General features: G+C 34.8%; 1 protein-coding gene across 1 annotated transcript in view; it reads left to right on the forward strand.

The window, feature by feature from the left end:
• The window catches only part of SAR1B (secretion associated Ras related GTPase 1B), a 32,504-nt gene extending 12,449 nt beyond the window's left edge, over positions 1 to 20,055 (forward strand). The window contains exons 2-7 of the mRNA XM_020991220.2: positions 343 to 418; positions 3,952 to 4,071; positions 6,428 to 6,493; positions 10,808 to 10,911; positions 11,947 to 12,078; positions 13,998 to 20,055. Of these exons, the coding sequence (XP_020846879.1) occupies positions 361 to 418; positions 3,952 to 4,071; positions 6,428 to 6,493; positions 10,808 to 10,911; positions 11,947 to 12,078; positions 13,998 to 14,114 (597 nt within the window). The 5' untranslated portion in view covers positions 343 to 360 and the 3' untranslated portion in view covers positions 14,115 to 20,055. The remainder of the gene's footprint in view (positions 1 to 342; positions 419 to 3,951; positions 4,072 to 6,427; positions 6,494 to 10,807; positions 10,912 to 11,946; positions 12,079 to 13,997) is intronic.
• The last annotated feature ends 2,259 nt before the right edge of the window (positions 20,056 to 22,314 follow it).

A 22,314-nucleotide genomic window follows, 5' to 3' on the forward strand; every position in this document is an offset into this window, starting at 1 on the left:
CATTGTTTAGATATTCCTATATACATACATAATTATTGGAAAAATTTTTATAGTTAATTTTATGGTAATTTCAGTTTGTTGTTACTCTTATTCACCCAGTCAAATCATATGCTGAATTTCTCTGCAGACTGTTTTGAGGTAGTCTGACCCTCCCTTGAACATTCTACTGTATAGGGTATATTTGCAGCACTGACTTGTAAATAATTCATTCGATCACTGATTACACTGGTATAGATTTTAGGATTATCCTCAATCTTTTTTACACGAAATAGTGGTGATGTTGGTGTTTAAAAATAAATATATTAATATTACATACTTCAAAACTCAAAATTTGTTTTTCAGACCCTTTAAAATTTGGATATGTCCTTCATATTTGACTGGATTTACAGTGGTTTCAGCAGTGTACTACAGTTTTTAGGTAATGTAGATTTCTTTCTTGCCTGCTATTATTTACCTTTTCTGATCTCTGTTGATGAAACTTAACTAACATATTAGTGCCTACTTTCACAGTGTACCTTAGTTATAAAAATATGAGTTGTTGAATAAGGCTTGCTTACTTAGTTGTGCTGATCAGTGACACTTCCTTTTAACTGGCTTCATTCTATGCCTTAAACTTTTGTTTTATTTTTTGCTTAAGCTTTGACTTTTCTATGAAATTTAAATTCTTTTGATTCATTTAAAAAAACAAAATTTAGTGGAGATTATTCTTAATTTTAATATTGTAACAATCTGTATCTGAGAGTGTTCCTGTCTCCTTCAGAGGTTCAAATTATATCCTAAATTTGGTTTTTGTGATCTGTCTCATAATTAACTGGCAGAATGAATGGTATTTAATAGACTATAACAATTCTCAAAATAATTTTAATCTTCCTTGTAAATATTTTCTTCTTTCACAAACAATGCCTTGGTTAAATGATTAAAATTGGGTTGTAAGTGCTGAGACTTGGATTAAAGTGGTAACAATGTGTGAGGAAAAACTTTTAGTTATTGCATATTTATTACTGTGTCGAACTTCTATATTCTGAGACATATCCTTTTGTTTTATTTTAAAATAAATGTGCATTATATGTGGCATAGTGTTACACTATAGGTCAGATATCAAATCCTACAAAGGTAACTACAAAAAACTATCTTAATTTTTTTTATCCTACTGAAATTTTGTTTTAGTAGAGCATAGAATCCTTGGGTGTTAAAACTGGAAGGGATCTCATAGTTCAACTGCTTCATTTGACAGAGGAGGAAACTGAGGCCAGGGAAAGAAAATGTCCTGTTTCAGGCCATGTACCTAGTGCCAGAGCTGAGATTTAGAATATAGGTTTTCTGGTTCCCATTGTAGGTTATATAATTTTAGATCTGGAAGTAAAATGTTACTTGAAATAATTGGGCCATCAGTTACATATAAGAATCTTTCAGCCATTAAAAAATTGTATTTTAAAAATTCTAGAAACTCTTAGAATTTCATCATCTGTATTTACCATTTTAAGTGGGGATAGTAATGCTAATGGCATTAATGTGTGTGATCTTTATATAAAGCATTTTACTAAAAGAATGTTAAAAGAAATATTAAGACAGGATTTAGAGCTAAAAGTATTGTCATTTTACAGAGAATGAAGCCTTATTTCAGAGAGGTTAACTGAATTTGCCCCAAGTTCATACAGGCAGTATGTATTAGAGTTGGAATTTAAGCCCAGCTCTTCTGACTCCAGATCCAGTACTTTTTTTACTATACTTAGTTGCCTCTTTCAGTTCAAATCATAGGATCATGGATGTAGAACTGTAAGGGAACTTAGAAGTTGTTTAGTCCAGTCCATTCAATTTATACATGAGAAAACTGAAGTTTAGAGAAGTGAAAGCATCCCCCCCCTTCCTACCCCTTATCTTCCCAGGGTCATACAGATAGTAAGTAGCAGATTCAGAGTTCAAAGGCAGTCCTTTAACTCCAAATTCAGCTGTTTTTCCATTATAGCCTCACACTTGTAGTTGCCCTGTGACTAGGCAGCACATGTATAACAGTGACCTCGTTATCAGGATGATGAGAAGTGAAGTGAGTTGTCAGTAGTCATGTGGCAAATAAGTGGCAGAGGTAGGACTCAAATCTGATACAGAATCTGAGGTGGAAAGGGCCAGCCACACCTGATCAGGAATTCCCTTTACCCTATTACTTGCCAACTGGAAGCCTTTTTGATGCCAATATACTTGACATTCCCAGTCACCTCCTTGGCCTTTCACACACTATTCCCATGACTCTTTTTCAAAACATAGCTTTTCCAAGTTTTCTGAAACATAACTCAATTCTATTCTGACCTATACTTTGTTGACTGTATTAATGCAGATCATTAGTGCTGAGCTGTGTAATCCAGCCAGCCCATTGAGGACAAATTTGAGAGCTGGAGTGGAAAGAAAGGGGCTTAGACTTACCAGAGATCATGTGATGAATGAGTTAGTAGCAGGTCAGGGACCAGATCCAGGTTTCCTGACTTCTGGTTGAACTATATACCATTTTCACTCTCTCCAACTTAGCTATAGTTTATTTTTGAGTTATGTTTTTTTTGCCATTTGGTTTTGTACTGATGTAAAATATCTTGTATTCTGTAATATAAAATAAGATAAAGAAGAAAGTATATAAAATCTTGATCCCCTAAGCCTGGAGAATATAAGCCTTGGTTCTACCCTCTGGGAGCAAACAGAATAAGTCTAATACCTCTTCTTCATGACAGTCCTTCAGATATTTGAAAATAACTCTCATGTCCTTCCTGAGTCTTCCCTTCTCTTCACCAGGCTCCGCATACCCAGTTCCTTCAACCAGACTACATCAGAAGGCAGTCCTTATACCATATGCAGATATCCCTCCTCTGTATTCTCTCCAGCTTATCAATATCCTTCATAAACTGAGGCTTCTAGAACTGAACACAGGTCCACGTTTTTATGAGGCAGACAGCTGGGAATTTTAACTTGAAGCCTTTAATAGTAATAATAATAGCTAACATTGATACTTCTTTTTAGTGTTGCAAAATACTTTACATATGGTGGTATCTCATTTGATTTTGATTCACTAAACAGCACTGTGAGGTAGGTGCTATTATTCCAATTTTACAGATGAAGAAACAGGCTCACATTAAAGTGACTTGCTTGTTATAACTAGTGAGTGTTTGAGGCAGGATTCGAATTCAGGTTTTCTTGACTCCCAAGTCTAGTATGCCATTATCAAAAATTTATTGGTTTGCGGGTGACTGGGGGAAATCTTGGACACAGTCACATTTCCTAAAAATATTCTATGGGACAAGACCTGGAAATTATAAAATTTTGCATGAACTTATTCATGATTAGCAAATAGGTTATTCAAGACTGTAATTGCTCAGTACTCTAGAATGTTCACATACTTGATTATAGGAATTATGTGGTGATCAACCATAAATTGTTGAATTATATTTTCTACTCTTTTCACATTTAGCTGAAATTTCTCAAATTAATAGCTTGATTTTTTGATTTCATAATTATATGTAGTCTCATAATTTGATCATACTCTCAGGAGAATTTGACACTGTGCTTCCAGACTCTTTTTCTTAAAAATCTCAGCCCAACTTTTATTCTGCTAATCATATATTAGTATGATAAAGCCTCATTTTTTTTCTCTTTTTGCTTTGCTTTATTACATACAAGACAGGGAATAGATGTGTGTGTCTAGGTTTTAAAATGTGGTTATTTTAAAACTGAGAATAGATTTAGTAATGAAAAATTACTTTGGAAATCACAAATACATAAGGAGGTGTGGAAATATCTTTTCTGGTTCTGTTTTTTTGAGCGTGTAGAAGTTTATTGAACAGAAAAAGAAGTTAATTATTTTAGCTAGCTAAAAACTGTTGATAGCTATGAATTAAAGAAGAAAAACTGACTCTTGTAGATACATATGTGGACTTACTATCAGTTTTGCCAATTGTGATTTCTCTGCAGGACTGTACAAGAAATCTGGCAAATTGGTATTTCTTGGATTGGACAATGCTGGAAAAACAACACTACTACATATGTTAAAAGATGACAGGCTTGGACAACATGTACCTACATTACATCCCAGTAAGTGAAGGTCCTTTACTACCTGGCATTTTAGAAATGATGTGGTTCGGTTCTTATTACAGTGTTCTAACTTAGCATATGATAAATATGTTGAGCCTGTTCATAGGAAGTTTGGTATGATTTTGATGGAATAGAAATCCATTCTGTCAGTTAATAACACTCTGCAACTAAAATAGTTAATTAAAGGTTTCTGTCTCATGTGTTCTTAGGGCTTCTAGGTCACATGGTAGTTATTATCCAGAGTCCAAATAGTATAGCTGAACTAATGAACTAAACCATAGCCTACAGTAGCTGGATGGTTGGAGTAACATCCTTAGCTGTGAAGTCATTATGAATTGTCTTTATGAATTGCTAACCAGTGCCAGTTTCTTCACTGTCACAATCATAGTGATGTTTGGTTCAGAAGAGTTTTTAGACAGTGTGATGATGAGGCCTTATGACATAGTGGATAGAGTGCTGGACTTGGAGTTAGGAAGACCTGGTTTCGGATCCTGCCTGATAGACTCACTAGCTATGTAACCGTGGGTAAGTCACAGTCTCCTGCATCCTCAGTTTTCTCATCGGTAAAATGGAGACAGTATATATATATGTGGTTCTTACTTAGTGGCTGTTGAGGATCACATGAAATAATGTATAATTATAATAATATTGTATAATTATGTATAAAAGTATAAAATACTTTTCTTTCAAACCTTAAATTACCTTAAATGTGTAAATGTCAATTATTATTGTTATGGATTTTTAAATACATTTTTAAAATAAGTAAATTTACAATGCTGTGTATTTTGAATGGCTGAATTCTTTTATTTACGTAGTGTTTTATAGCTTAGAAAATAATTTTATATTTTCTAACAAAACTTTTGCCCAGATTAGCGGGGCAATATTATTTTTTCCATTTTATATATGAAAAAATCGATGTTCAGATAGGTGGAGTGACTTGCCTGAGGTCATATAGTTGGTAAGTAGCAGAGCTGTCTTTGACTCATGCCCAGATCTCCAGATAAGAAGTCAAAGCCCTTTCTTCTAATTTGGAGATCAGTCACCGTACCCTGTCATGTGTATAAGGTTATAAGGATTATTTCATAATACAAAGTAACGTTCAGTGATGACATCACTCAAAATATAATCTAATAAACAGATACTCTGTGCCTGGACAAGAATGGTACGTAGTTCAAAGATAAATTATGCCACACAATCATTGTGTAACCCCTAAGTATATTGCTTTAATCCCTTCAGTATGAAACTGGGTAAAAGTGGAACAATACCAATAACTACATCAGTGTAATTACTTAGGTGTAGTAAATATATTCATACAGCCAAGAATATTGTAGAAAAGATTTGGGAAAGAACCAAAATACTGAAGTAAGCTGAGTTCTTCCTAATCCCATCATACTGTGGCTATTTATTCCATCATTTTTGCCAGCTAAGTAAGATTTTCTGAAATTGTCTTTCTTCAGAGGAACCAAAAGGGAGTTCACTCCTTTTTCTCTCGCTTCTGCTTTCTACATAAATTTTCATATATGCTGCTCTGCTACTTTATAGCCCAGTTTTTACTGTAGTATGGAAGGAGTTGAGATAACAGGAAAGTAGCTGATAGGCATCAAGGTGTTGAGTTGTACAATATCCTCTTTTTCTACAAATCCAGGGGAAAATACTATATACCTCGTTGTCAACTTCTGCAAGTGTGATAGGGGCTTATGAGAGGTTGTTGTAGGTGACAACACTATATACGATCCTAAGACAGAGACAAAAATATAGTGGACACCTAGTTTTATCTTTTTGCTAGAAAGCAGATAGTTACTAATAAGTCCATATTATTTTTTCCTTTATATCTCTTAACATAGAGATTACAGAGCACATTTATTTTACCGGAATAATGTTGGCGAGGAATTTTTTAAAAAGATCAGTAAAATACTGTTAATAAAGGTCATCAATTGAGATTTGGAGAGTAATTGCATTGTTAATGGTGAACTTTGATATGAAGCAATATTTGTCTTCCCTATATAAGATAGTCATCATTAGAGAAATAGATTATTTTATTGGTATCATTTAAGATAAACTGAGCAAGAAATTGTAAGATTAGGGTGATTTGTAGCAGGAGGAAGAGAGGAGTTAAAAATTAGAGATAAATATGCTAAATTCACAAATGAACAACTTTTCTATCCTCTGTTCCAACGTGGAGTCCTGTTCTTGACAAGGTGAAAGAATAAAAGTATGGTTAACTAGAAATAAAGTAGGTTTTTATTATTTTGTTTGGTTCTTAAATATTTAAGATTCATTTCTTTAACCATTAAGTAGTGGAGCAGGTCATAAATCTATGGTACAATATAATATTTATAAAATATTTGTTGTTTAGCATCAGAAGAATTGACCATTGCTGGCATGACTTTTACCACTTTTGATCTGGGTGGACATGCTCAAGGTAAGCTATCATTATTGTCTTACCAACTTTGTCTTATTTTTAATGAACAAAAAGAGACCACTCACTTCCAGTGCAAGATGAGTCCTCATTTCGTTCAAGCAAGTGGAGGAATCTGGTGTTATAATTCAGAATTTATTATCTCTCCCTCCTCTGCCAGATCATGTTTTAAAAGCAAAAAGTTCATCCACAAACATCCCCCTTCTTCAGTTTTTAAGTTAGTGGCTGAGTTGCTACTTGATTGGAAGCAGCGTAAATGGGATATGTTGCAGTTTTGAGTGATGTGTACATAGTTTAAACTCAGTATGTAGTTTTTTTTTTAATGTAAGTGGTAGTAACTGGTAAAATACTTCCATTTTAAGTATGTTATGCAAAAATTAATTTTGTAAAATAAACTATATGAAATCTGTTTCTGTAGTATTTTGATTAGAAGGGATGGCAGGAGTTTTTTTGAGGCCTTAATAAAATGTTTAAGAAGTGGCATAAGATACGTCAGAAATGAATGTTATTGTGATTGGGAGGGATGGCAGGAGTTTCTCTGAGGCTTTAATAAGATGTTTAAGAAGTGGCATCAGACTAACATCAGAAAGAATGTAATTTTTGTCCATTTTGCTAACTTGAAGGCTGAAAATAATTTGGAAAAAACATTCTTGTTTCTCTCTTTTTAGAAAGATATTGAGATCTCTTAAAAATAAACTTAGAAAGTGATACATCACACATAATGATGTTTAGATTTTTATTTTGACTTGTAAGTTTTTGCTACTCTTATTTTAATTAATTAATTAATTAATTATAGGGATTCATAGTCTACTGAGGTGAAAATCCTCTTCCCCTCCCATCTCTCCCTGCATCCTCATCCACACTCTGTTCAGTACTACTGCTCCAAACTCCTTTTTGTCCTAGTCCTCTCCTTTTATTGTGCTCCTTGGAACTCCTACTTTAATCCTGATATAATCTTACCATTTTAGTGCTATACTTAGATATGAGAAAAGTTGGGTCTGAGTCTCGCTTCAAGATAGTTGCTGTGTGACCCTGGGCATTGTCTCTTAGGCTCAGTTTTCTCATCTGTAAAATAGGGGTAATAATACTCTTAACATTGATTTACCTTTAAGATTTGTGAGGATTAGGTGAGATAATAAATGTAAAAGTGCTTTGCAAACCTTAAAGGACAGGAAAAATGCTCATGATTCCCATTGTTATTATCTTCTTGAATTTATGAAAGCTTAGCTCTCTCCAGGAGACCCTTCATCACTGGCCACCATCTCCCTGCAATTCTTGTTGCTTATTTTGTCATCTACATTCCTCCATGTCACATTCTCTCTCCAAACACTGGACCAGGAGGAAGAGTCAGCAGGCTTGTTGCCGTTGATATTCTTTTTCTTGTCATCTCTCAACAACTATTAGGTCATTTGAGGTTTGCTCCATTTATTTTTATCATTTGGTTCAGTTCCTTATATAATGCTGAAATCTGCAGATCTTTGGTTACTTTGTGTTTCTTAAGATGTTCAGTACCCAGTCTTTCTTCCTACTTCACTTACACGTGGAGTCTTCATTATACGTGTTTTTTTTTTATTATACATGTTGATGGCCCTCAAAGACTCTGGTTTTCTAGTTTGTCAACCTCCTCAACTTCTCGTTCTACCTTAGCCACTTGTTGGGATTGTTATATCTCAATCTCACTATCGCTATCCTGTTCTGTCTTTATGATCTTAAAATTATGAGAATCCCTTCTCATAATAATTTCCTGTTCTTCCATATCTTCTTTTGTCTTACTTCTCCTAAACTTGTTCTTTGTCTTTACTGAGACTTCCACCTCCACCTTTTCTCCCAGATTAAACTTGTAAATAAAATATTCAACTATCTTTCATCCATGAATCTTTTGCCTTCTTTGCTGGTGCAGTGGATTCAGGAAGACCTGGTTTCAAATTTGGCCTCAGACACTTATTAGCTGTGTGATGCTGGGCATGTCATGTAACCCTTATCTGCCTCAGTTTCCTCAAGTGCAAAATAGGGATAATAATAGTACCTACCTCATGGGGGTTGTGGTAAGGATCAAATGAGATATTTGTAATGTGCTTAGCACAGTGCCCGCATATAATGGGCTCTTAATACAAGCTTGTTCCCTTCCGTTTGGCTCACCTCTACCTCTCTTTTCCATTCCTGTTCCTGTGCTGCTGAACTGCACATTAATTTTATTCTTCCTTGATTGTTTCTCTGTCATACTCTACTAAGTACTGTTCTAGACTTTCTCTTCTTTCTTCATACTTCCTAAGATCTGTTAACTTCCTCTCTCAGGTGACATCACCCCTTACTTGCCGAAGAAAATCAAGACCATCTGTCCTGAGCTTCCTTATCTTCCCTGTTCTGTACTTCAAAACCCTCCCATTAACTTTTTGTTTATTCCAGTGTCTGAGGAAGAGGTAAGCCCATTTCCTTGACAAGACTAAACTCCCTTGTGCTCTTGATTCTATCACCTCTTGTCTCTTCTGGGAGGTAGCTTATCATATCACTCATCTCTCTCTCATCTTCTTATCTATAGGCTCCTTCCCTTCTACCTGTAAACATGTCTAGCTCTTCTCCAGCCTTAAAAAAATCCAAACCTTCACTTGACAATATCAGTAAAAAAGAATCTATTTACCCTATTATCCCCTCAACTTATTGTTATGTATCTCCTCACTTTAATTGCCAGACTCCTAAAAGAATCCCCTGCACTTATTGCTTCTCCTTTATCACCACCTATTCCAAAACCTCTTGAAACCTGGCTTCTTACCCCACAGTTTATTCAGTAAGCATTTAAGTAAGTGCCAGGTATTCTTCAGTATTGGGGATTCAAAGAAAGGCAAAAACAAGTCCCTGCTCTCAAGGAGCTTACATTTTCCATAGAGATAGGGAACAGTATCTGCACAGTTAAATACATACGGAGTAAATGCAAAGTAATTGGGAATGGGGGGACTGGGAGATCAAGATAGGCCTCCTGTAGGAGGTGGCACTTGAGCTGTCCTGTGAAAAAAGGTAATGATCTCTGAGGGAAAGATTAGGAGAAAGAGCATTCCATGTTTTAGGAGCAGCCAGTTCAAAGGCAGAAATGCGTAGGTGGAATGTAAGGGAACCAGCCAGCAGTCTACTTTGATAGCAACATGGAGTGCACAAAGAGGAGTATAAAATCAATTTGAAAAGATAGATTAGAGCTAGATTATGAAGCTCTTTAAATGCCAAAGTGAAGAATTTGTATTTGTGTTTATATTAGAGCCATTAGGGAACCACTGAAGCTCAAGCCCCTGAATGACGTGGTCAGACTTTCATTTTAGGAATTTCAATTTGGTTGTTCTGTGGGGGATGGATTGGCTAGGAAAGAGGTTGGAGGCAAAAAGATTAGTTAAGGGAGGAATGGGGAGAGAAAAGAGAGAACACTGCTTGGCATCAGTGCTAACTAGGACCCTTCAGACTCCTGAGTTCCAGTCTATCTTTTTGACTTCATTGGCTCTTACTTCACTTGTGTCCTACCTTTCAGCCTAACTGCGCTACTTCCGTGAAGTTGATGTTTTGCCTCCTTCTGTATATTCATATAGGCTGCACCTGGCACTTGGCATCCATATTTCTCTCTGTCTGTCAGAATCTCTTTTTTCCTTCAAACCTCAGCTCGGATGCCACCTCTTCCATGAAGCTTTCATTCCTATTTCCACCTCAATCTGAATGTTCTCTCCCTCCTCAAATTACCTTGTGTTAACTTATCTGTCTACATATTGTATTTCTTAGTACAGTATAAGCTTCTTTAGGACCAAAGCTGCTTTGTTTTTATCTTGTTTTTTATATCTAGTGCCTTTAGTAGGTGCTTAATAAAAGTTTATTAAATTGAATGAAGAAAACTATCTTTCCTTAGTTTCTTCCCATTATTGGTGTAAAATTTTTCACCATTAAGAGATAAACTGGTAAGTGAACATTTTAAGCTCTTTAAATTTTTTAGAGAGATTTTCCTTCCATGAGCTCAAATTGTTTTCACATGTGGTCTCTTATCTTTAAAACATATTTAAAGTAATTATTAGCAAAAAATTAGCTCCACTTTACAAGTGAAGAAAATGAGAAGTTAAGACTTTACCAATGGTCTTAGACAGAACTAGGGTTTAAATGAATGTTCCTGCATCCTTGTACAGTGTTTTATTGCTCAGACCATAAAATCATTTATAATTTTTATATGTAGTAACCATATATAATAGTAACTAGGTGACATTTACCCTTAGATGTATTTTTGCTTGAGTTTTCCTACAATCATATTATAAATTTAGACAGCCATGTCTAATTCCTTATTGTTTTCATTAGCTCGAAGAGTGTGGAAAAACTATCTGCCTGCCATAAATGGCATTGTTTTTCTCGTGGATTGTGCAGACCATGAACGACTGTTAGAATCAAAAGAAGAACTTGATGTAAGTTCCTTGTCCAAACATAAATAACTAGGCAAAGCAAATACAGAAATGATTGACAAGTCAGGTGTTAGCATACATACTCTGGGATGAAGCCATTTAATAATTCTTGTGACTGAGAGGCTATTTTTCTTCTACTCCTAAGGGAGAGAGCAGTATTGGTAGTTGGCCGTGGTGTTTTTATTTCTGAAGATGAACTGTTAGGTCTCATCCTCAAGATTTGAAGAACTGGCCATTTCATCGAGTGCCTTGCCAGTCTTAGAACTAAATCATTTTGTTATTTCTTGAGAAGATGTTTAGATTGTGAAGAGGTATCGCTTCCATTATTTTGAATTCCTAAGAGAAAAAAATTCAAGGGCATTTCTAGTTCTATATTACAGATGGCCATGATGTCTCAGGGTTTACTTCCTCAATTAATGCAGCACACTGAGGTAGTTCTAGGCCTGGGGTATTCTTACTTAGTAATGGAACACAGACATAAGGTTTACAAGGCATTTGTGCACATGGAAAGGATAGTTTTAGGTGCAAGGTGGCTTATGCGTCTATGTGATTATAATATGTGTAATTATTTCTGCCTTGCATAATTTTGCAAAGTTATTGTGAGAATCAAATGGGTTAACTTATGTAAAGACCTTTGCAAACTGTTAGCATACTATATATAAGTTTAGCTGTATATAAGTTTATATATGTAACATAAGAAAATCTCTTCCACTCTCTGTACTCCATTTTCCCCACCTGTAAAATGAAGGGATTAAACTAGCTGGACTCTTAAGTTTCTTTCCATTTCCAACATTATGACTAAATATAGTAGTCTTGGGGAGGCCGAGTAAAGTTGAGAGAAGCCAGAGGGAGAGGATTCAACAAAAACGCATTTTCTTTTCACAGAATCTTTCAGTTAACTGAGATATGGTCATGGGTTGACTAAATAAAGATGACTAGATGGCCTTTTAATGTAAGGGCTTGGCTACTTCAGATTCCTAGTAAATTAAACACTTTATGATAGCCCTATCACAACATGGACTTCCTATTTCTTTCTAGTCTCTTATGACAGATGAAACAATAGCTAATGTGCCTATTCTCATTCTTGGAAATAAGATCGACAGACCTGAAGCCATTAGTGAAGAGCGGTTACGAGAGGTGTTTGGTCTGTATGGTCAAACAACAGGAAAGGTAATTTTATTTTCTCGTATCAACTTAGACTTTTCTAATTCTCTGCTGTATGAATATTATCTTAATTAGTATTGTCCAACTGAATAAATAAATTTATTTAGTTGTTTCTTAACTCACTGAAAACCTGTCACCTATGGTAATTCAATTCAACAGTTATTTATTAAGCAAATTTTTTTAGCAGTTCCTGTCCTCAAGAACCTTATGTTTTACTGGGGTCTAGATTTTTGGTTTATATTCTACCACCAAAGAAGATCATCTTTAGATCATTTTTCTACATTTTACATTTTATAAGTGAAATTTGGAATAAATGAAACTTAAACCGAAAAAAATCTCCATGAAATCTGATAATTTGGGCTGTGGTCTTATAACCTTAATTTTTAGTATGTTCTGAGATGTTTTCAGTATTATCAGTGTCTGTCACTGGGCTCAATACCATTAAGAAAAATTCAGTACTTGAAGAGTTAATGGAGGAAGCCCCCTTTCCTACTGAGTTATTAATAAATTTCTTTTATGTGTAAAGTTCCTTAGGGTGAAGAGCTACTGTAACATAATATATGTATTATGTTAAACACCATATATTTCAATTTCTTTCATCCAGGAAATTCAGTTTTAAAAATATTCATTTGCCCTATTGTATCTACCCTAGGTGCTATAGATAGATTAAAAACACTATGTAGCCCCTGCTTTCAAGAAACTTAGTTTAGTAAGGGAGATAAAGACATGTAAATAACCCTTATACATGTTGTAGTATTTAGGTTCATATCAGAGGGCACAGGGGTGTCCTGAGAGTCAAAGAGGGAGAGAGCTTTTCTAAGCTGGGGGCGGGGGAGTGAAATTAGCGGAAGAAGGGTAGAGAATTGAGGAAACCATCATGGATTGCCACCTATCTGTAATGCAGTCTGTTTTTGTTAAGAGCAGTGAGCTTTCTGAGAGTTTTTATAAAGTATTCTTAAGTCAAGACAAGCAAGCGTTTATTAAGTGCTTACTACATGCCAGGCACTGTGCTAAACAGTGGGGATACAAATGCAAACAGAAAGAAAGACAGTCCTTGTTCTGAAGTACTTATATTCTATGGTGAAAACAGCAAATAAAAGGAAGCTCAAAAGGGAGGAGGGGGTATGTGGGAATGAAGGTACCCCAGGAGGGAGCATTGTAGAGAAAAGCTGTGGAGCCAGAGAGCAGCCTGGAGAGGAGTAAAGACATGGCTGGCCTGGATAGCCTTAAAATGGAGGTTCTGGGAGGAACCAGTTCATAAGAGGGAGAATATTTCAAATATGAGAAATCCAGGGGTTGAAAGAATTTTCAGCACAAAGAGGTTTCTTTGGCATTGTGGAGAAAGTTGGAGGACTTTCGGGTATGCAGTAATGTCATGTAATGTAATGTAGTTCTTAGAATGCCAGTAATTCCAAGTCCACTGACTTTATTTGCTATGCTTTTTATTTCATTTTGTTCTATTTTATTTTAAATTAAGTTAAATTTGTTTTTACAAAACTGTTTTATCTTCCTTTCACCACCACTCCCTTCAAAAAGAAAAATATAACCCTTGTAACAAAAATGCAGAGACAAGCAAAACAAATTCCTGCGGTGGCCATGTCAAAAAAAAAAGTCTTAGTCTTCACCTTGAGTTTCTCACCTCTCTGAAGGTGGGTTTTGGTGCAGTTTTTTAAAAAGTCATACTTTCAATTCTTGTATGGCTCTTTGTTCTGTTGGTTGGTTTCACTATGCCATAGGGGACTGAAATGTAGCACCTACTTATATTTGAAAGGAATGTTATCTACATTTAGAAATGAAGATGTAAGAAAGCACTGATTTTTTTCCTCCAGTTTTTTTAAAAAATACATTAAGAATATTCACTTTGTTGTATAGTGCCACTATTTTGTCAAGATTATTTCAACCTAATGTTTATTTTTCTCTTCTAGGGAAGTGTTTCAATGAAAGAGTTAAATGCCAGACCTTTAGAAGTCTTCATGTGCAGTGTGCTAAAGAGACAAGGCTATGGTGAAGGCTTTCGTTGGTTGGCGCAGTACATCGATTAATGCCAAATCCACATCTGTCTTTGTCTGAATACTAAGTCTGCTTAGTCATTTGATCACTCAGCATACATAACTTGAATTCAATAGACTTTTGTTGGTTATGAAAGATAAGTTTTTTAGATCATTAATATTATGTAAACTATTAATTGTGAGCGTGAGGATTGAAAACTGATTTCAGGCAAGTTTGGATATCACATTGTTAGCTTTCTAATCCTATAAAATAATTTATGTTCTTTTACAATTTATAATTTGACATTTGCACCCAGCACCATTTTTGGACAGAGTGACTTTCCAGTCCAGTATGTTTGAATGCACTTTTTAATAGCTAAAAACTACAGATATGTGAACGGTATTTAATGCTCATCATGTTAAATTTTTTATGTACTTTTTTGGAACTGGTTTTATAAATTTAGACTATATAACCACCTGTCTTTAAGGTACAATTAATAATTAGCTTATTAATTGCATGATGCCTTACAGTTTTTAATAATATTCTTATGCAACGTCATGCAATAAAACAAAATCGAATTTTTGGCATATTTGGTGGGGAAATGTTTCATTTTGATGTGTCTTAGTGAGGATGTTCTTTGAAAATATAAGTGTGATATTTAATGGACAATAGGAGATTGTTTTAGCATACTGATATTATAAATGTTTAAGTTCCAATGGGCTTTTGAATTTATCTTGGAGGATTTTTGTGGCAGAATGCTTCTCTAACCTCTTTCTTCCCTGTGAACTCTGTATGTTCTTTAGTCACTAGTGCCAAGAGAATCCATTTTCAAATAGTGAAACTCTGAACTCCTGAAGGAAGATAACTTTCTTGACTTATCACATGCTTAATTCTTAGTTTTAGTAGGCCCTTAGTTGTATCACAGTTGTTTCATTCTGAAGTACTTTTAACTGTGTTGGTGCTTTTTTAAGGAACATGTCCTCATTGTAAGAAACAAGTCGCCAATCTTTATATATGATGAGATCCCCAAGTCAAATTAGAGGCCGTCTCCTGTATACAATTTTAGCTTGGTGGCCTACTTGTTTGCCTTAGTTAAGAGAAGCAGCTTGTTATTTACGTTTTATCATCAAGACATTTTACTCAGTGGATTTTTTGCTTCTTGTCACATTCTTCATGGCACTGAAGGAGGATTATTTCTTGCTATGGAAAAAACCAAACACTTTTCTAATCTTCTTACTCCTGTTTTGGACAGTTTTTTTTGTTTATAGCACCCAGGTTTTCATCTGCACATGTAATGTTTGTTGTTCTCTAGCCCCTCTACAAGCCTTAGTGAAAATTACAGATAACATCTGATAAGGACTTGGTAATTTTATCAAGGTATTTTTCTGTTTTCTCATATTCCCTTCATTAGTACAGTAAGACACAAGAGTGAATAGATAATGCTCTATACTTCAAGAGAATTTTAAAGTATATGATTTTGTTCCTTATTATACAAAGATCTTACTTATCAGAATTTAACTCTGGTATAATTGAAATTAAATGTTTTCTTAAGCCTTTAATGGTGTAATCCTGAGAGAAGCCTTATAGTACTAAAGTAGAAAATGTGACCGTTATTCCAGATAAACATACAACAGTGCTGCTAGTGAGATATTTTACATTTTTACACTGGGGAATCTAAACTTTGTGGAATCATTTCTTACCTTGAAATTGGATTTTAGTCGTTCATATCTGCCAAGTTTCGTATTTAGTTCCTTTCCAAGAAAAACTAAAAGGGCTGTTTCCTATATAGCTGATAATGCATCAGTAACAGGCTACATTTCTAACTTACTTAGGACATTATACTAGATATTATAAAAGGAGATTGCCTCTAAAGTGCTCACTGAATCTGAACAAGGTGATTAAGATTAACTTCCATTTGCTGATGGCATCTCATGTACGTTGAGGACATAACTTTCTCCATTTCTCTTGATGTCACCATAATTTAAGAAGTTAATAGCTGACACTGTAAATAGGAAAACAAATTGTTTCTTTGTGTAAAATAGTCTGTTCAAGACTTGGACTGCTCTTATTGTGGAATTGACACTTGGTAGAAAAGAAGCAGACAGGTTCACTTTATTAAAAAAATGTACATAAGCAGTGTGAGCCTTTTGCCAGTGAGGGTAGGGGGTATTCTTGTGACCTAAGCCTGTGGAAATGAAGCTGGACAAAGCAATGATAGCTGAAATTCCCTCCTCTTCCCAGGAGACATATCTATAAAGCCTTTTGCTAGCTGATCCATGAGGCAGCTTTGAGAGGGGCCCCCCGAAAGCTACTTGTGCTATTATTTCCAATACACGTAAGCAAATTAAGGTAGCAGAAAAGAGCAGAAGAATATGTGTGAGTATACTTGTGATATTTGGGGATAAATATTAGTGCTGCATATATGCAAATTCTGTGCTTCACACTGTACAGTGCTAGTTTAAAATGTGGTTGTAACCTCTTGCATCCATACAAATTGGGTGCAGGCTAATCAGGCAGCATTCAGAAAATCTAAGCTAATTTTGAAAAGTAGTATGTATAAAAACTCAGTTCTAAAAACTGTACTTATAAAATGTTTCAGATTGACATTCTTAGCATAGCGTCTCATGTTTCATTGACTACTATTAAATTTATTTTGGAATTTAGGCTAACTAGAATGACAGACTCAGTTTCATATCTGAACTCACCTGCTTAATTTTTTAGATGGAATAGATTATAGGATATTAGAAATTTAGAGACACAGACATTTCCCAAGGCATGTGGAAGAATTTTCCCTTCCATCTAATCTCTTATTAGTTTACTTGAAAACCAGTATTGTCTTATGTGTGCCAAAGATTTTTTTAAAGTGTGCTTCCAGATATTACCTATATAAATCAAGGGTTATTTGCACATGTGAAGGCACTGCCATTTACAGAATATGCCATCATAATTATGAATTGAACTTCGTATTTGTAGTTTTGAACTGGCTCACTTCGCAGCAGGTTCCACAGGTGAATTTGCAGATGGATGAATAAGGTGACTGTTGTAATAACTTCCTTAACTTCTGCAAAGTGATTTCACTACTCATTCATAATTCTGCATTTTTACGTGTTTCAGAATTAACCACTAGTGAGACAACTAGCAATATTTATAGTGTTTTGACAAAAGAATTTTAGGGTAAATGTTTACATTTTCTGAATCTTGCTGTTTGACATAATATTTGGTATGGTATTTCATTCCTGTTAGTCACAGGATTAATTGACTTGGCTGTATTGTCAAGGAAGTGGACAAAAGGGCATTTGGAAAGTATATTTGAAGGAAAAGAAAAAAATTCATCTCACATACTTTGTTTCCATTTTTATTAAGAACGTAGTAATTTTACTAAGAATTTATTTTGCCCTTTTTTGCTTCTGGAAGTTGTGAATATCTAAAAAGTTACAGTGAAATTTCAAATCAGCTTCATGGTGGGGAAAAAAGTCTTAAAGATAAGTATGAGTTGGCAGATAAAAAATAGTTAAAAAAAGATTAATAGGGCATTAAGTGTAACTTGGAGTAAAACAAGATTTGGTACTTTAAGTTTGAATTAATGAGGCTTGACTATAAATCCAAGAGGTCAGGGAATTTTAAGCCACATACTGAATTCCCAAAGCCATGTGCATATGGGCCCAGTTACTTCCATTAATGCCCACCCTTTAGAGATGCAAATGGCTGCTTTTAAGACTAAGACAAGCTCTTTGAAAAGGCAGCCATGTCATTCCTATAAAGTATTCAGGATTTTGCTAGAAATGTGTGTGTGTGTGTGTGTGTATGTGTACACACACATGCATGTATGTATGTCTGTATCCATATATCCATCCTTCCGTTTAATCATTCAGCCTTCCACACCTTGCTCTCACCCCTTCTCCCAGGCCACCTCCCACCATCCAAAAATGTGATGGAAAATATTAAGGTTTACACTAGGATGCAGTGCTGTGTTCATGGTGTTTGAGTTCTAGATGTGCCCTTAGCTTCTGCTTATTTTTGTCTTCTTAAATTAGTACTTTTATGTTCTAAAATGTGATTGTGCTGACATCTTGTTTAATAGTACCTTTCGAAATATCCTGACTATCACACAGTATCTTGAAATTATTTGGGGTTTTGGCCAGTCTTTCAAAGACACAAAAATAAAGCAGAACCAAGGCATTCTTACATTTCTTCAGAAGAACCACATACCATATTGGGTTTTAGGGGAAAAATAGAAAGGTCTTTCAGGTGGTTTTGTCAAAAATTATTTCTAGAAAAGGAACATTTGAATGGACAGACTTTTTTAGGCATGTGTTTGAAATAAAAATTTTATTTTTTTTTTCAACATTTGGTGGATAAGGGTGGGTAACACACTAGTTTTGAATGTTAAAAGCCACTTTAGAATGAACATTTTTAATTCTTGGAATTTCACACCTGGTTACTGTGCTATAATAGCTGCTCAACCAATACACACCAGGTCCACGTACATGTGGCTGAGTTTGTTTTAAGGCTACTAGAAAGTATTTTTATTTGGAAATAGGACATTAACAGACACCTGGAGTGGAAAGCCAATGATTTGTTAATCACTAACCTCTTTTGCACTTTTGTATACCACTGCTTGCACTAGTATCTCAGTGTGGAATTTTAACATTATCATTTTGGAATGTGAATAAATGTTTTAAACATAATATATATAAAGAATTTCTTGTTTACTTTTATGTATTTTGCAGAAGTGTAGCAAACAGATGGTCGAATGTTTTTGAACTTTGTTGTGTTATTTTGATTATTCTGTTCTGTTATCTCATTGCACACTTTGAATTTGAGTGCCAGGAATAGCAAAATAAAACTCTAACCTGAACAATGAAGAATTCTAGTGTAGAGTTCCATTTCTAATTAGTTGTGTTAATTAGCATTCTTTGTTAGAAGTGAATGGAAATTCCTTGGACTTTGGAATCAGAAATATGGAGGAATATCTTTTCCCAGCTAATATCTCATTGATTTGGTCTTTGAATCTGGTGCCTTGTGACACTTGCCCAAACACAGATTCCCAGCCTACTTTAAAAAACTAAAAGCATACCATGGCTGAATCCATTCAGTGTTAAATGGAAGTTGGAAAAGTAAGACAACCAGTTGGTTTTGTCTCTGTCATGCAAAACAAGCATTGACTGATTTTCCTGCTTTGCTAACTGAACCATTCATTCAGAATAACCAAACTAATGATATATTGATGTACATTCCTTAAGTCAGAATTCAAGAGAAATAGAAAATGAAGACAAAGCAGGTAGTTAATGCCAGCCTTATATATCTGCCCACATCTCTTTAACTTAAATCTTACCACTAACACTCAAGGTGATGCAATGATGGATCTTTTGTGTTGATTTTTTGTAATTGACACTTTTACTGGAGATTGGTGAAAATAGATGAAACTAGGGTAGTCAGGCAGTATTAATTCTATTAGTTCCCTAAATTTAAAAGTTTTCAGGTTTTTAGCTTGTTCTAAAAATAATTATTGAGTGGAAATTAGGGTTTTTGATTTGTTGTTTTAAGCGTAATGTCCAGGTAGTGGGCACACTGAAATAATAAGATCCAGAAATAGGCTTATTTAAAACATTTTATCTGACTAATTCCCAACTAGATAATTGTGTCACTCAAATTTAAACTAAAAGTAATACAAATATTACAGCCCTGTGGAAAAATGGGAGTACTTTGGATATTATATAGTGAATAAATGAAATGCCTTACCTTGGAATTTAATTCAGAGCATTGTCTGTTGTTAGGGACTTAATAAAGTGATTATAAGCTGTTTTATTAATCCTTTCTGTTCCTCCTATTGACAGCCCTGTTAACTAAATTCTCTGTATTATAATAACATGGAACTATAAACAACCTAGTAGTTTGTTAAGAAGTAGAGATGTTTTTTCTTCTTAATTGTATGAAAGGTGCTTCTACTGATAACTTTAAAATTTTGATTAAAAGGATAAATCTTCTGTCATATCCCTTCTATTAAATTCCTTTTTATGAAACATTTGCCAATCTGACATCATGGGAACAGTATTTAGGGGTGGGAAAGGAGCCCTTCTTTTCTCTTTTCTTGTAAAAGAAATAGTGTATCAGTTGAAAGGCAGAAACAGCACAGCTTTTAGGGCTATCCATAGTTCACTAACTTTTATCTTATTCCAGGAGGTTAGTTTTGCAAAATGGAGAAATAATTAAGTGAAAAAATAAGTAAATAACTCTTCCATAAGTCTGAAATCCAGGTTTACACACTTCAAAATAGTGGTTAGTTAAGGTCAGTGATAAGTGTGTTTGTTATGTGTTGGCATAGATCCTGTTAACAATTGCTCCATTTAAAAAAGAATGGCTGTTTTCCTAAGTTATATTAAAGGTTAACTTTTTGACTTCATCAAGGGTGCATCTGGGCTTAAGACACTGCTTTTTTATGATATTTTAAATTAAAAGACCAAATGAGATAATGTTTGTAAAAATACTTAGTTATCGAGGTTGTCATAGAATTATAGAATCTAAGAATTGGAAGGGACCCCCGAATTTCACCTTGTCTAATCTATTCCTGACCAAGAAGCCCCTCTACAACATGCCCAACAACATGCCCAGCTTTCGTGAAAAGACCCAGAGGATGCAGTGGATGGAGCACTGGCCCTGGCTTCAGGAGGACCTGAGTTCAAATCCAGCCTCAGACACATAACACTTACTAGCTGTGTGACCCTGGGCAAGTCACTTAACCCCATTGCCCAGCCAAAAAAAAAAAAAAGACCCAGAGGAATGGGAAATCCACTACTACCCAAGGCAGTTCATAACATTTTAAGACAGCTGCAATTGCTAGAGATTTTTTCTTACATGGAAATGAAATCTGTAATTTTTGCTTAATCCTACTCATTCTTCTTTTTGGGGTCAAACAGAGCAAGTCAAATGCCTTTATTATAGTATAGTCCTTGAAATACTTGACATCTATCATGTCTCCAATAAGTCTTCTCTTATTGGCTAAACATCCACATTTCTCTCAACTGATTCTTGTGTGGAATGGTTTCAAAACTCCTTGCTGGTCTGGTCATTGAAGGCTTTGTGGTTGATCAAGTTCATTCTAAAATTTGACTCTTAGAATTGTATACAGTATTCTGGATGGAGTCTGACTGGGACAAAGAGCAGTAGCAGAATTTCCTTACCCTGCCTACCAGTTTTCTAGATATGGTGCCTTTTAATGAAACCTAAGGTTGAATTAATTTCTTTGACTGCTGTAGTCCTCTATTCAGTTCAGCAAGCATTATTACGCATCAGATATGTGTCCTTGAACATTGACTAAATGTTGACTAAAAAAGCTTTTGTAATCCATTAAAATGCCTAGAACTTTGGACACACTGTTATCTAGCTCTGCCTCTCTCCCATGTTGTACTGATGTAGTTGAAGTTGGAGATTTTTTCTTTTTGTTTTTTGAACCTCATTGTATGACTTTACATTTAACTTTATTAGATTTCTTCTTACTAGATTCATTGTTTTAGCTTGTCCTTTCAATTTTTAAATTTTCTTCTTTGATCCTCCTTTTCCCTCAGCATAGCTTAAAATGTCCACTTTTTTTGTTGTATTTAAGCATTAATTACCAACCTCTGCTCATTTTGAGCTATAGCACTGTTTAAAAAAAGTAGTTTTTTGAGATATATTTTGTTTTGACACATCTGAACTTTCTAACCAGCATCCAGAGAGGATCTCAAAAGGTGCATTCTTCCGAAACAGGTAATTAAAAACTGCATGATCTTGTAGTATGTATCACTTTTCACTTTTGAATTTGCAAGTTGTTAACAGAAAGGATGTGTGCTTTAAATTGAACTACAAAGTTGGTAGACATCCCATCTACGGCTTCATCTAAGGTGCTGATAAAAATGTTTGATGTAGCCGTTTTAAGGAGTATGGTACCAACATTGTCTTCTGTCTTTGACCTGAGTTTTGTTGCCTTTTTGGGTTGTTTGTATTTACATTGTTTTAGTCATTTGAATCTTTCTTCACCTTGCATTGCTGCCTACAAGTTAGTCATGTTTATCTGAATTCTTCAGGTTTGTCTTTACTTAGAGTGTTTTTGTTGTCTTTTATTCATTTCAATTGTGTCTGATTCTTTGTGTTCCTATTTGGGGTTTTCTTGGCAAAGATCTTGGAGTGGTTTGTCATTTCCTTCTCCAGCTCATTTTATAGGCGAATTAAGGTAAACAGGGTTAAGTGACTTGCCCAGGGTCACACAGCTAGGAC

The sequence above is a fragment of the Phascolarctos cinereus genome, unplaced genomic scaffold (assembly GCF_003287225.1).
Source record: "Phascolarctos cinereus isolate Bilbo 61053 unplaced genomic scaffold, phaCin_HiC Scaffold_2;HRSCAF=192, whole genome shotgun sequence".
Lineage (NCBI taxonomy): Eukaryota > Metazoa > Chordata > Mammalia > Diprotodontia > Phascolarctidae > Phascolarctos > Phascolarctos cinereus.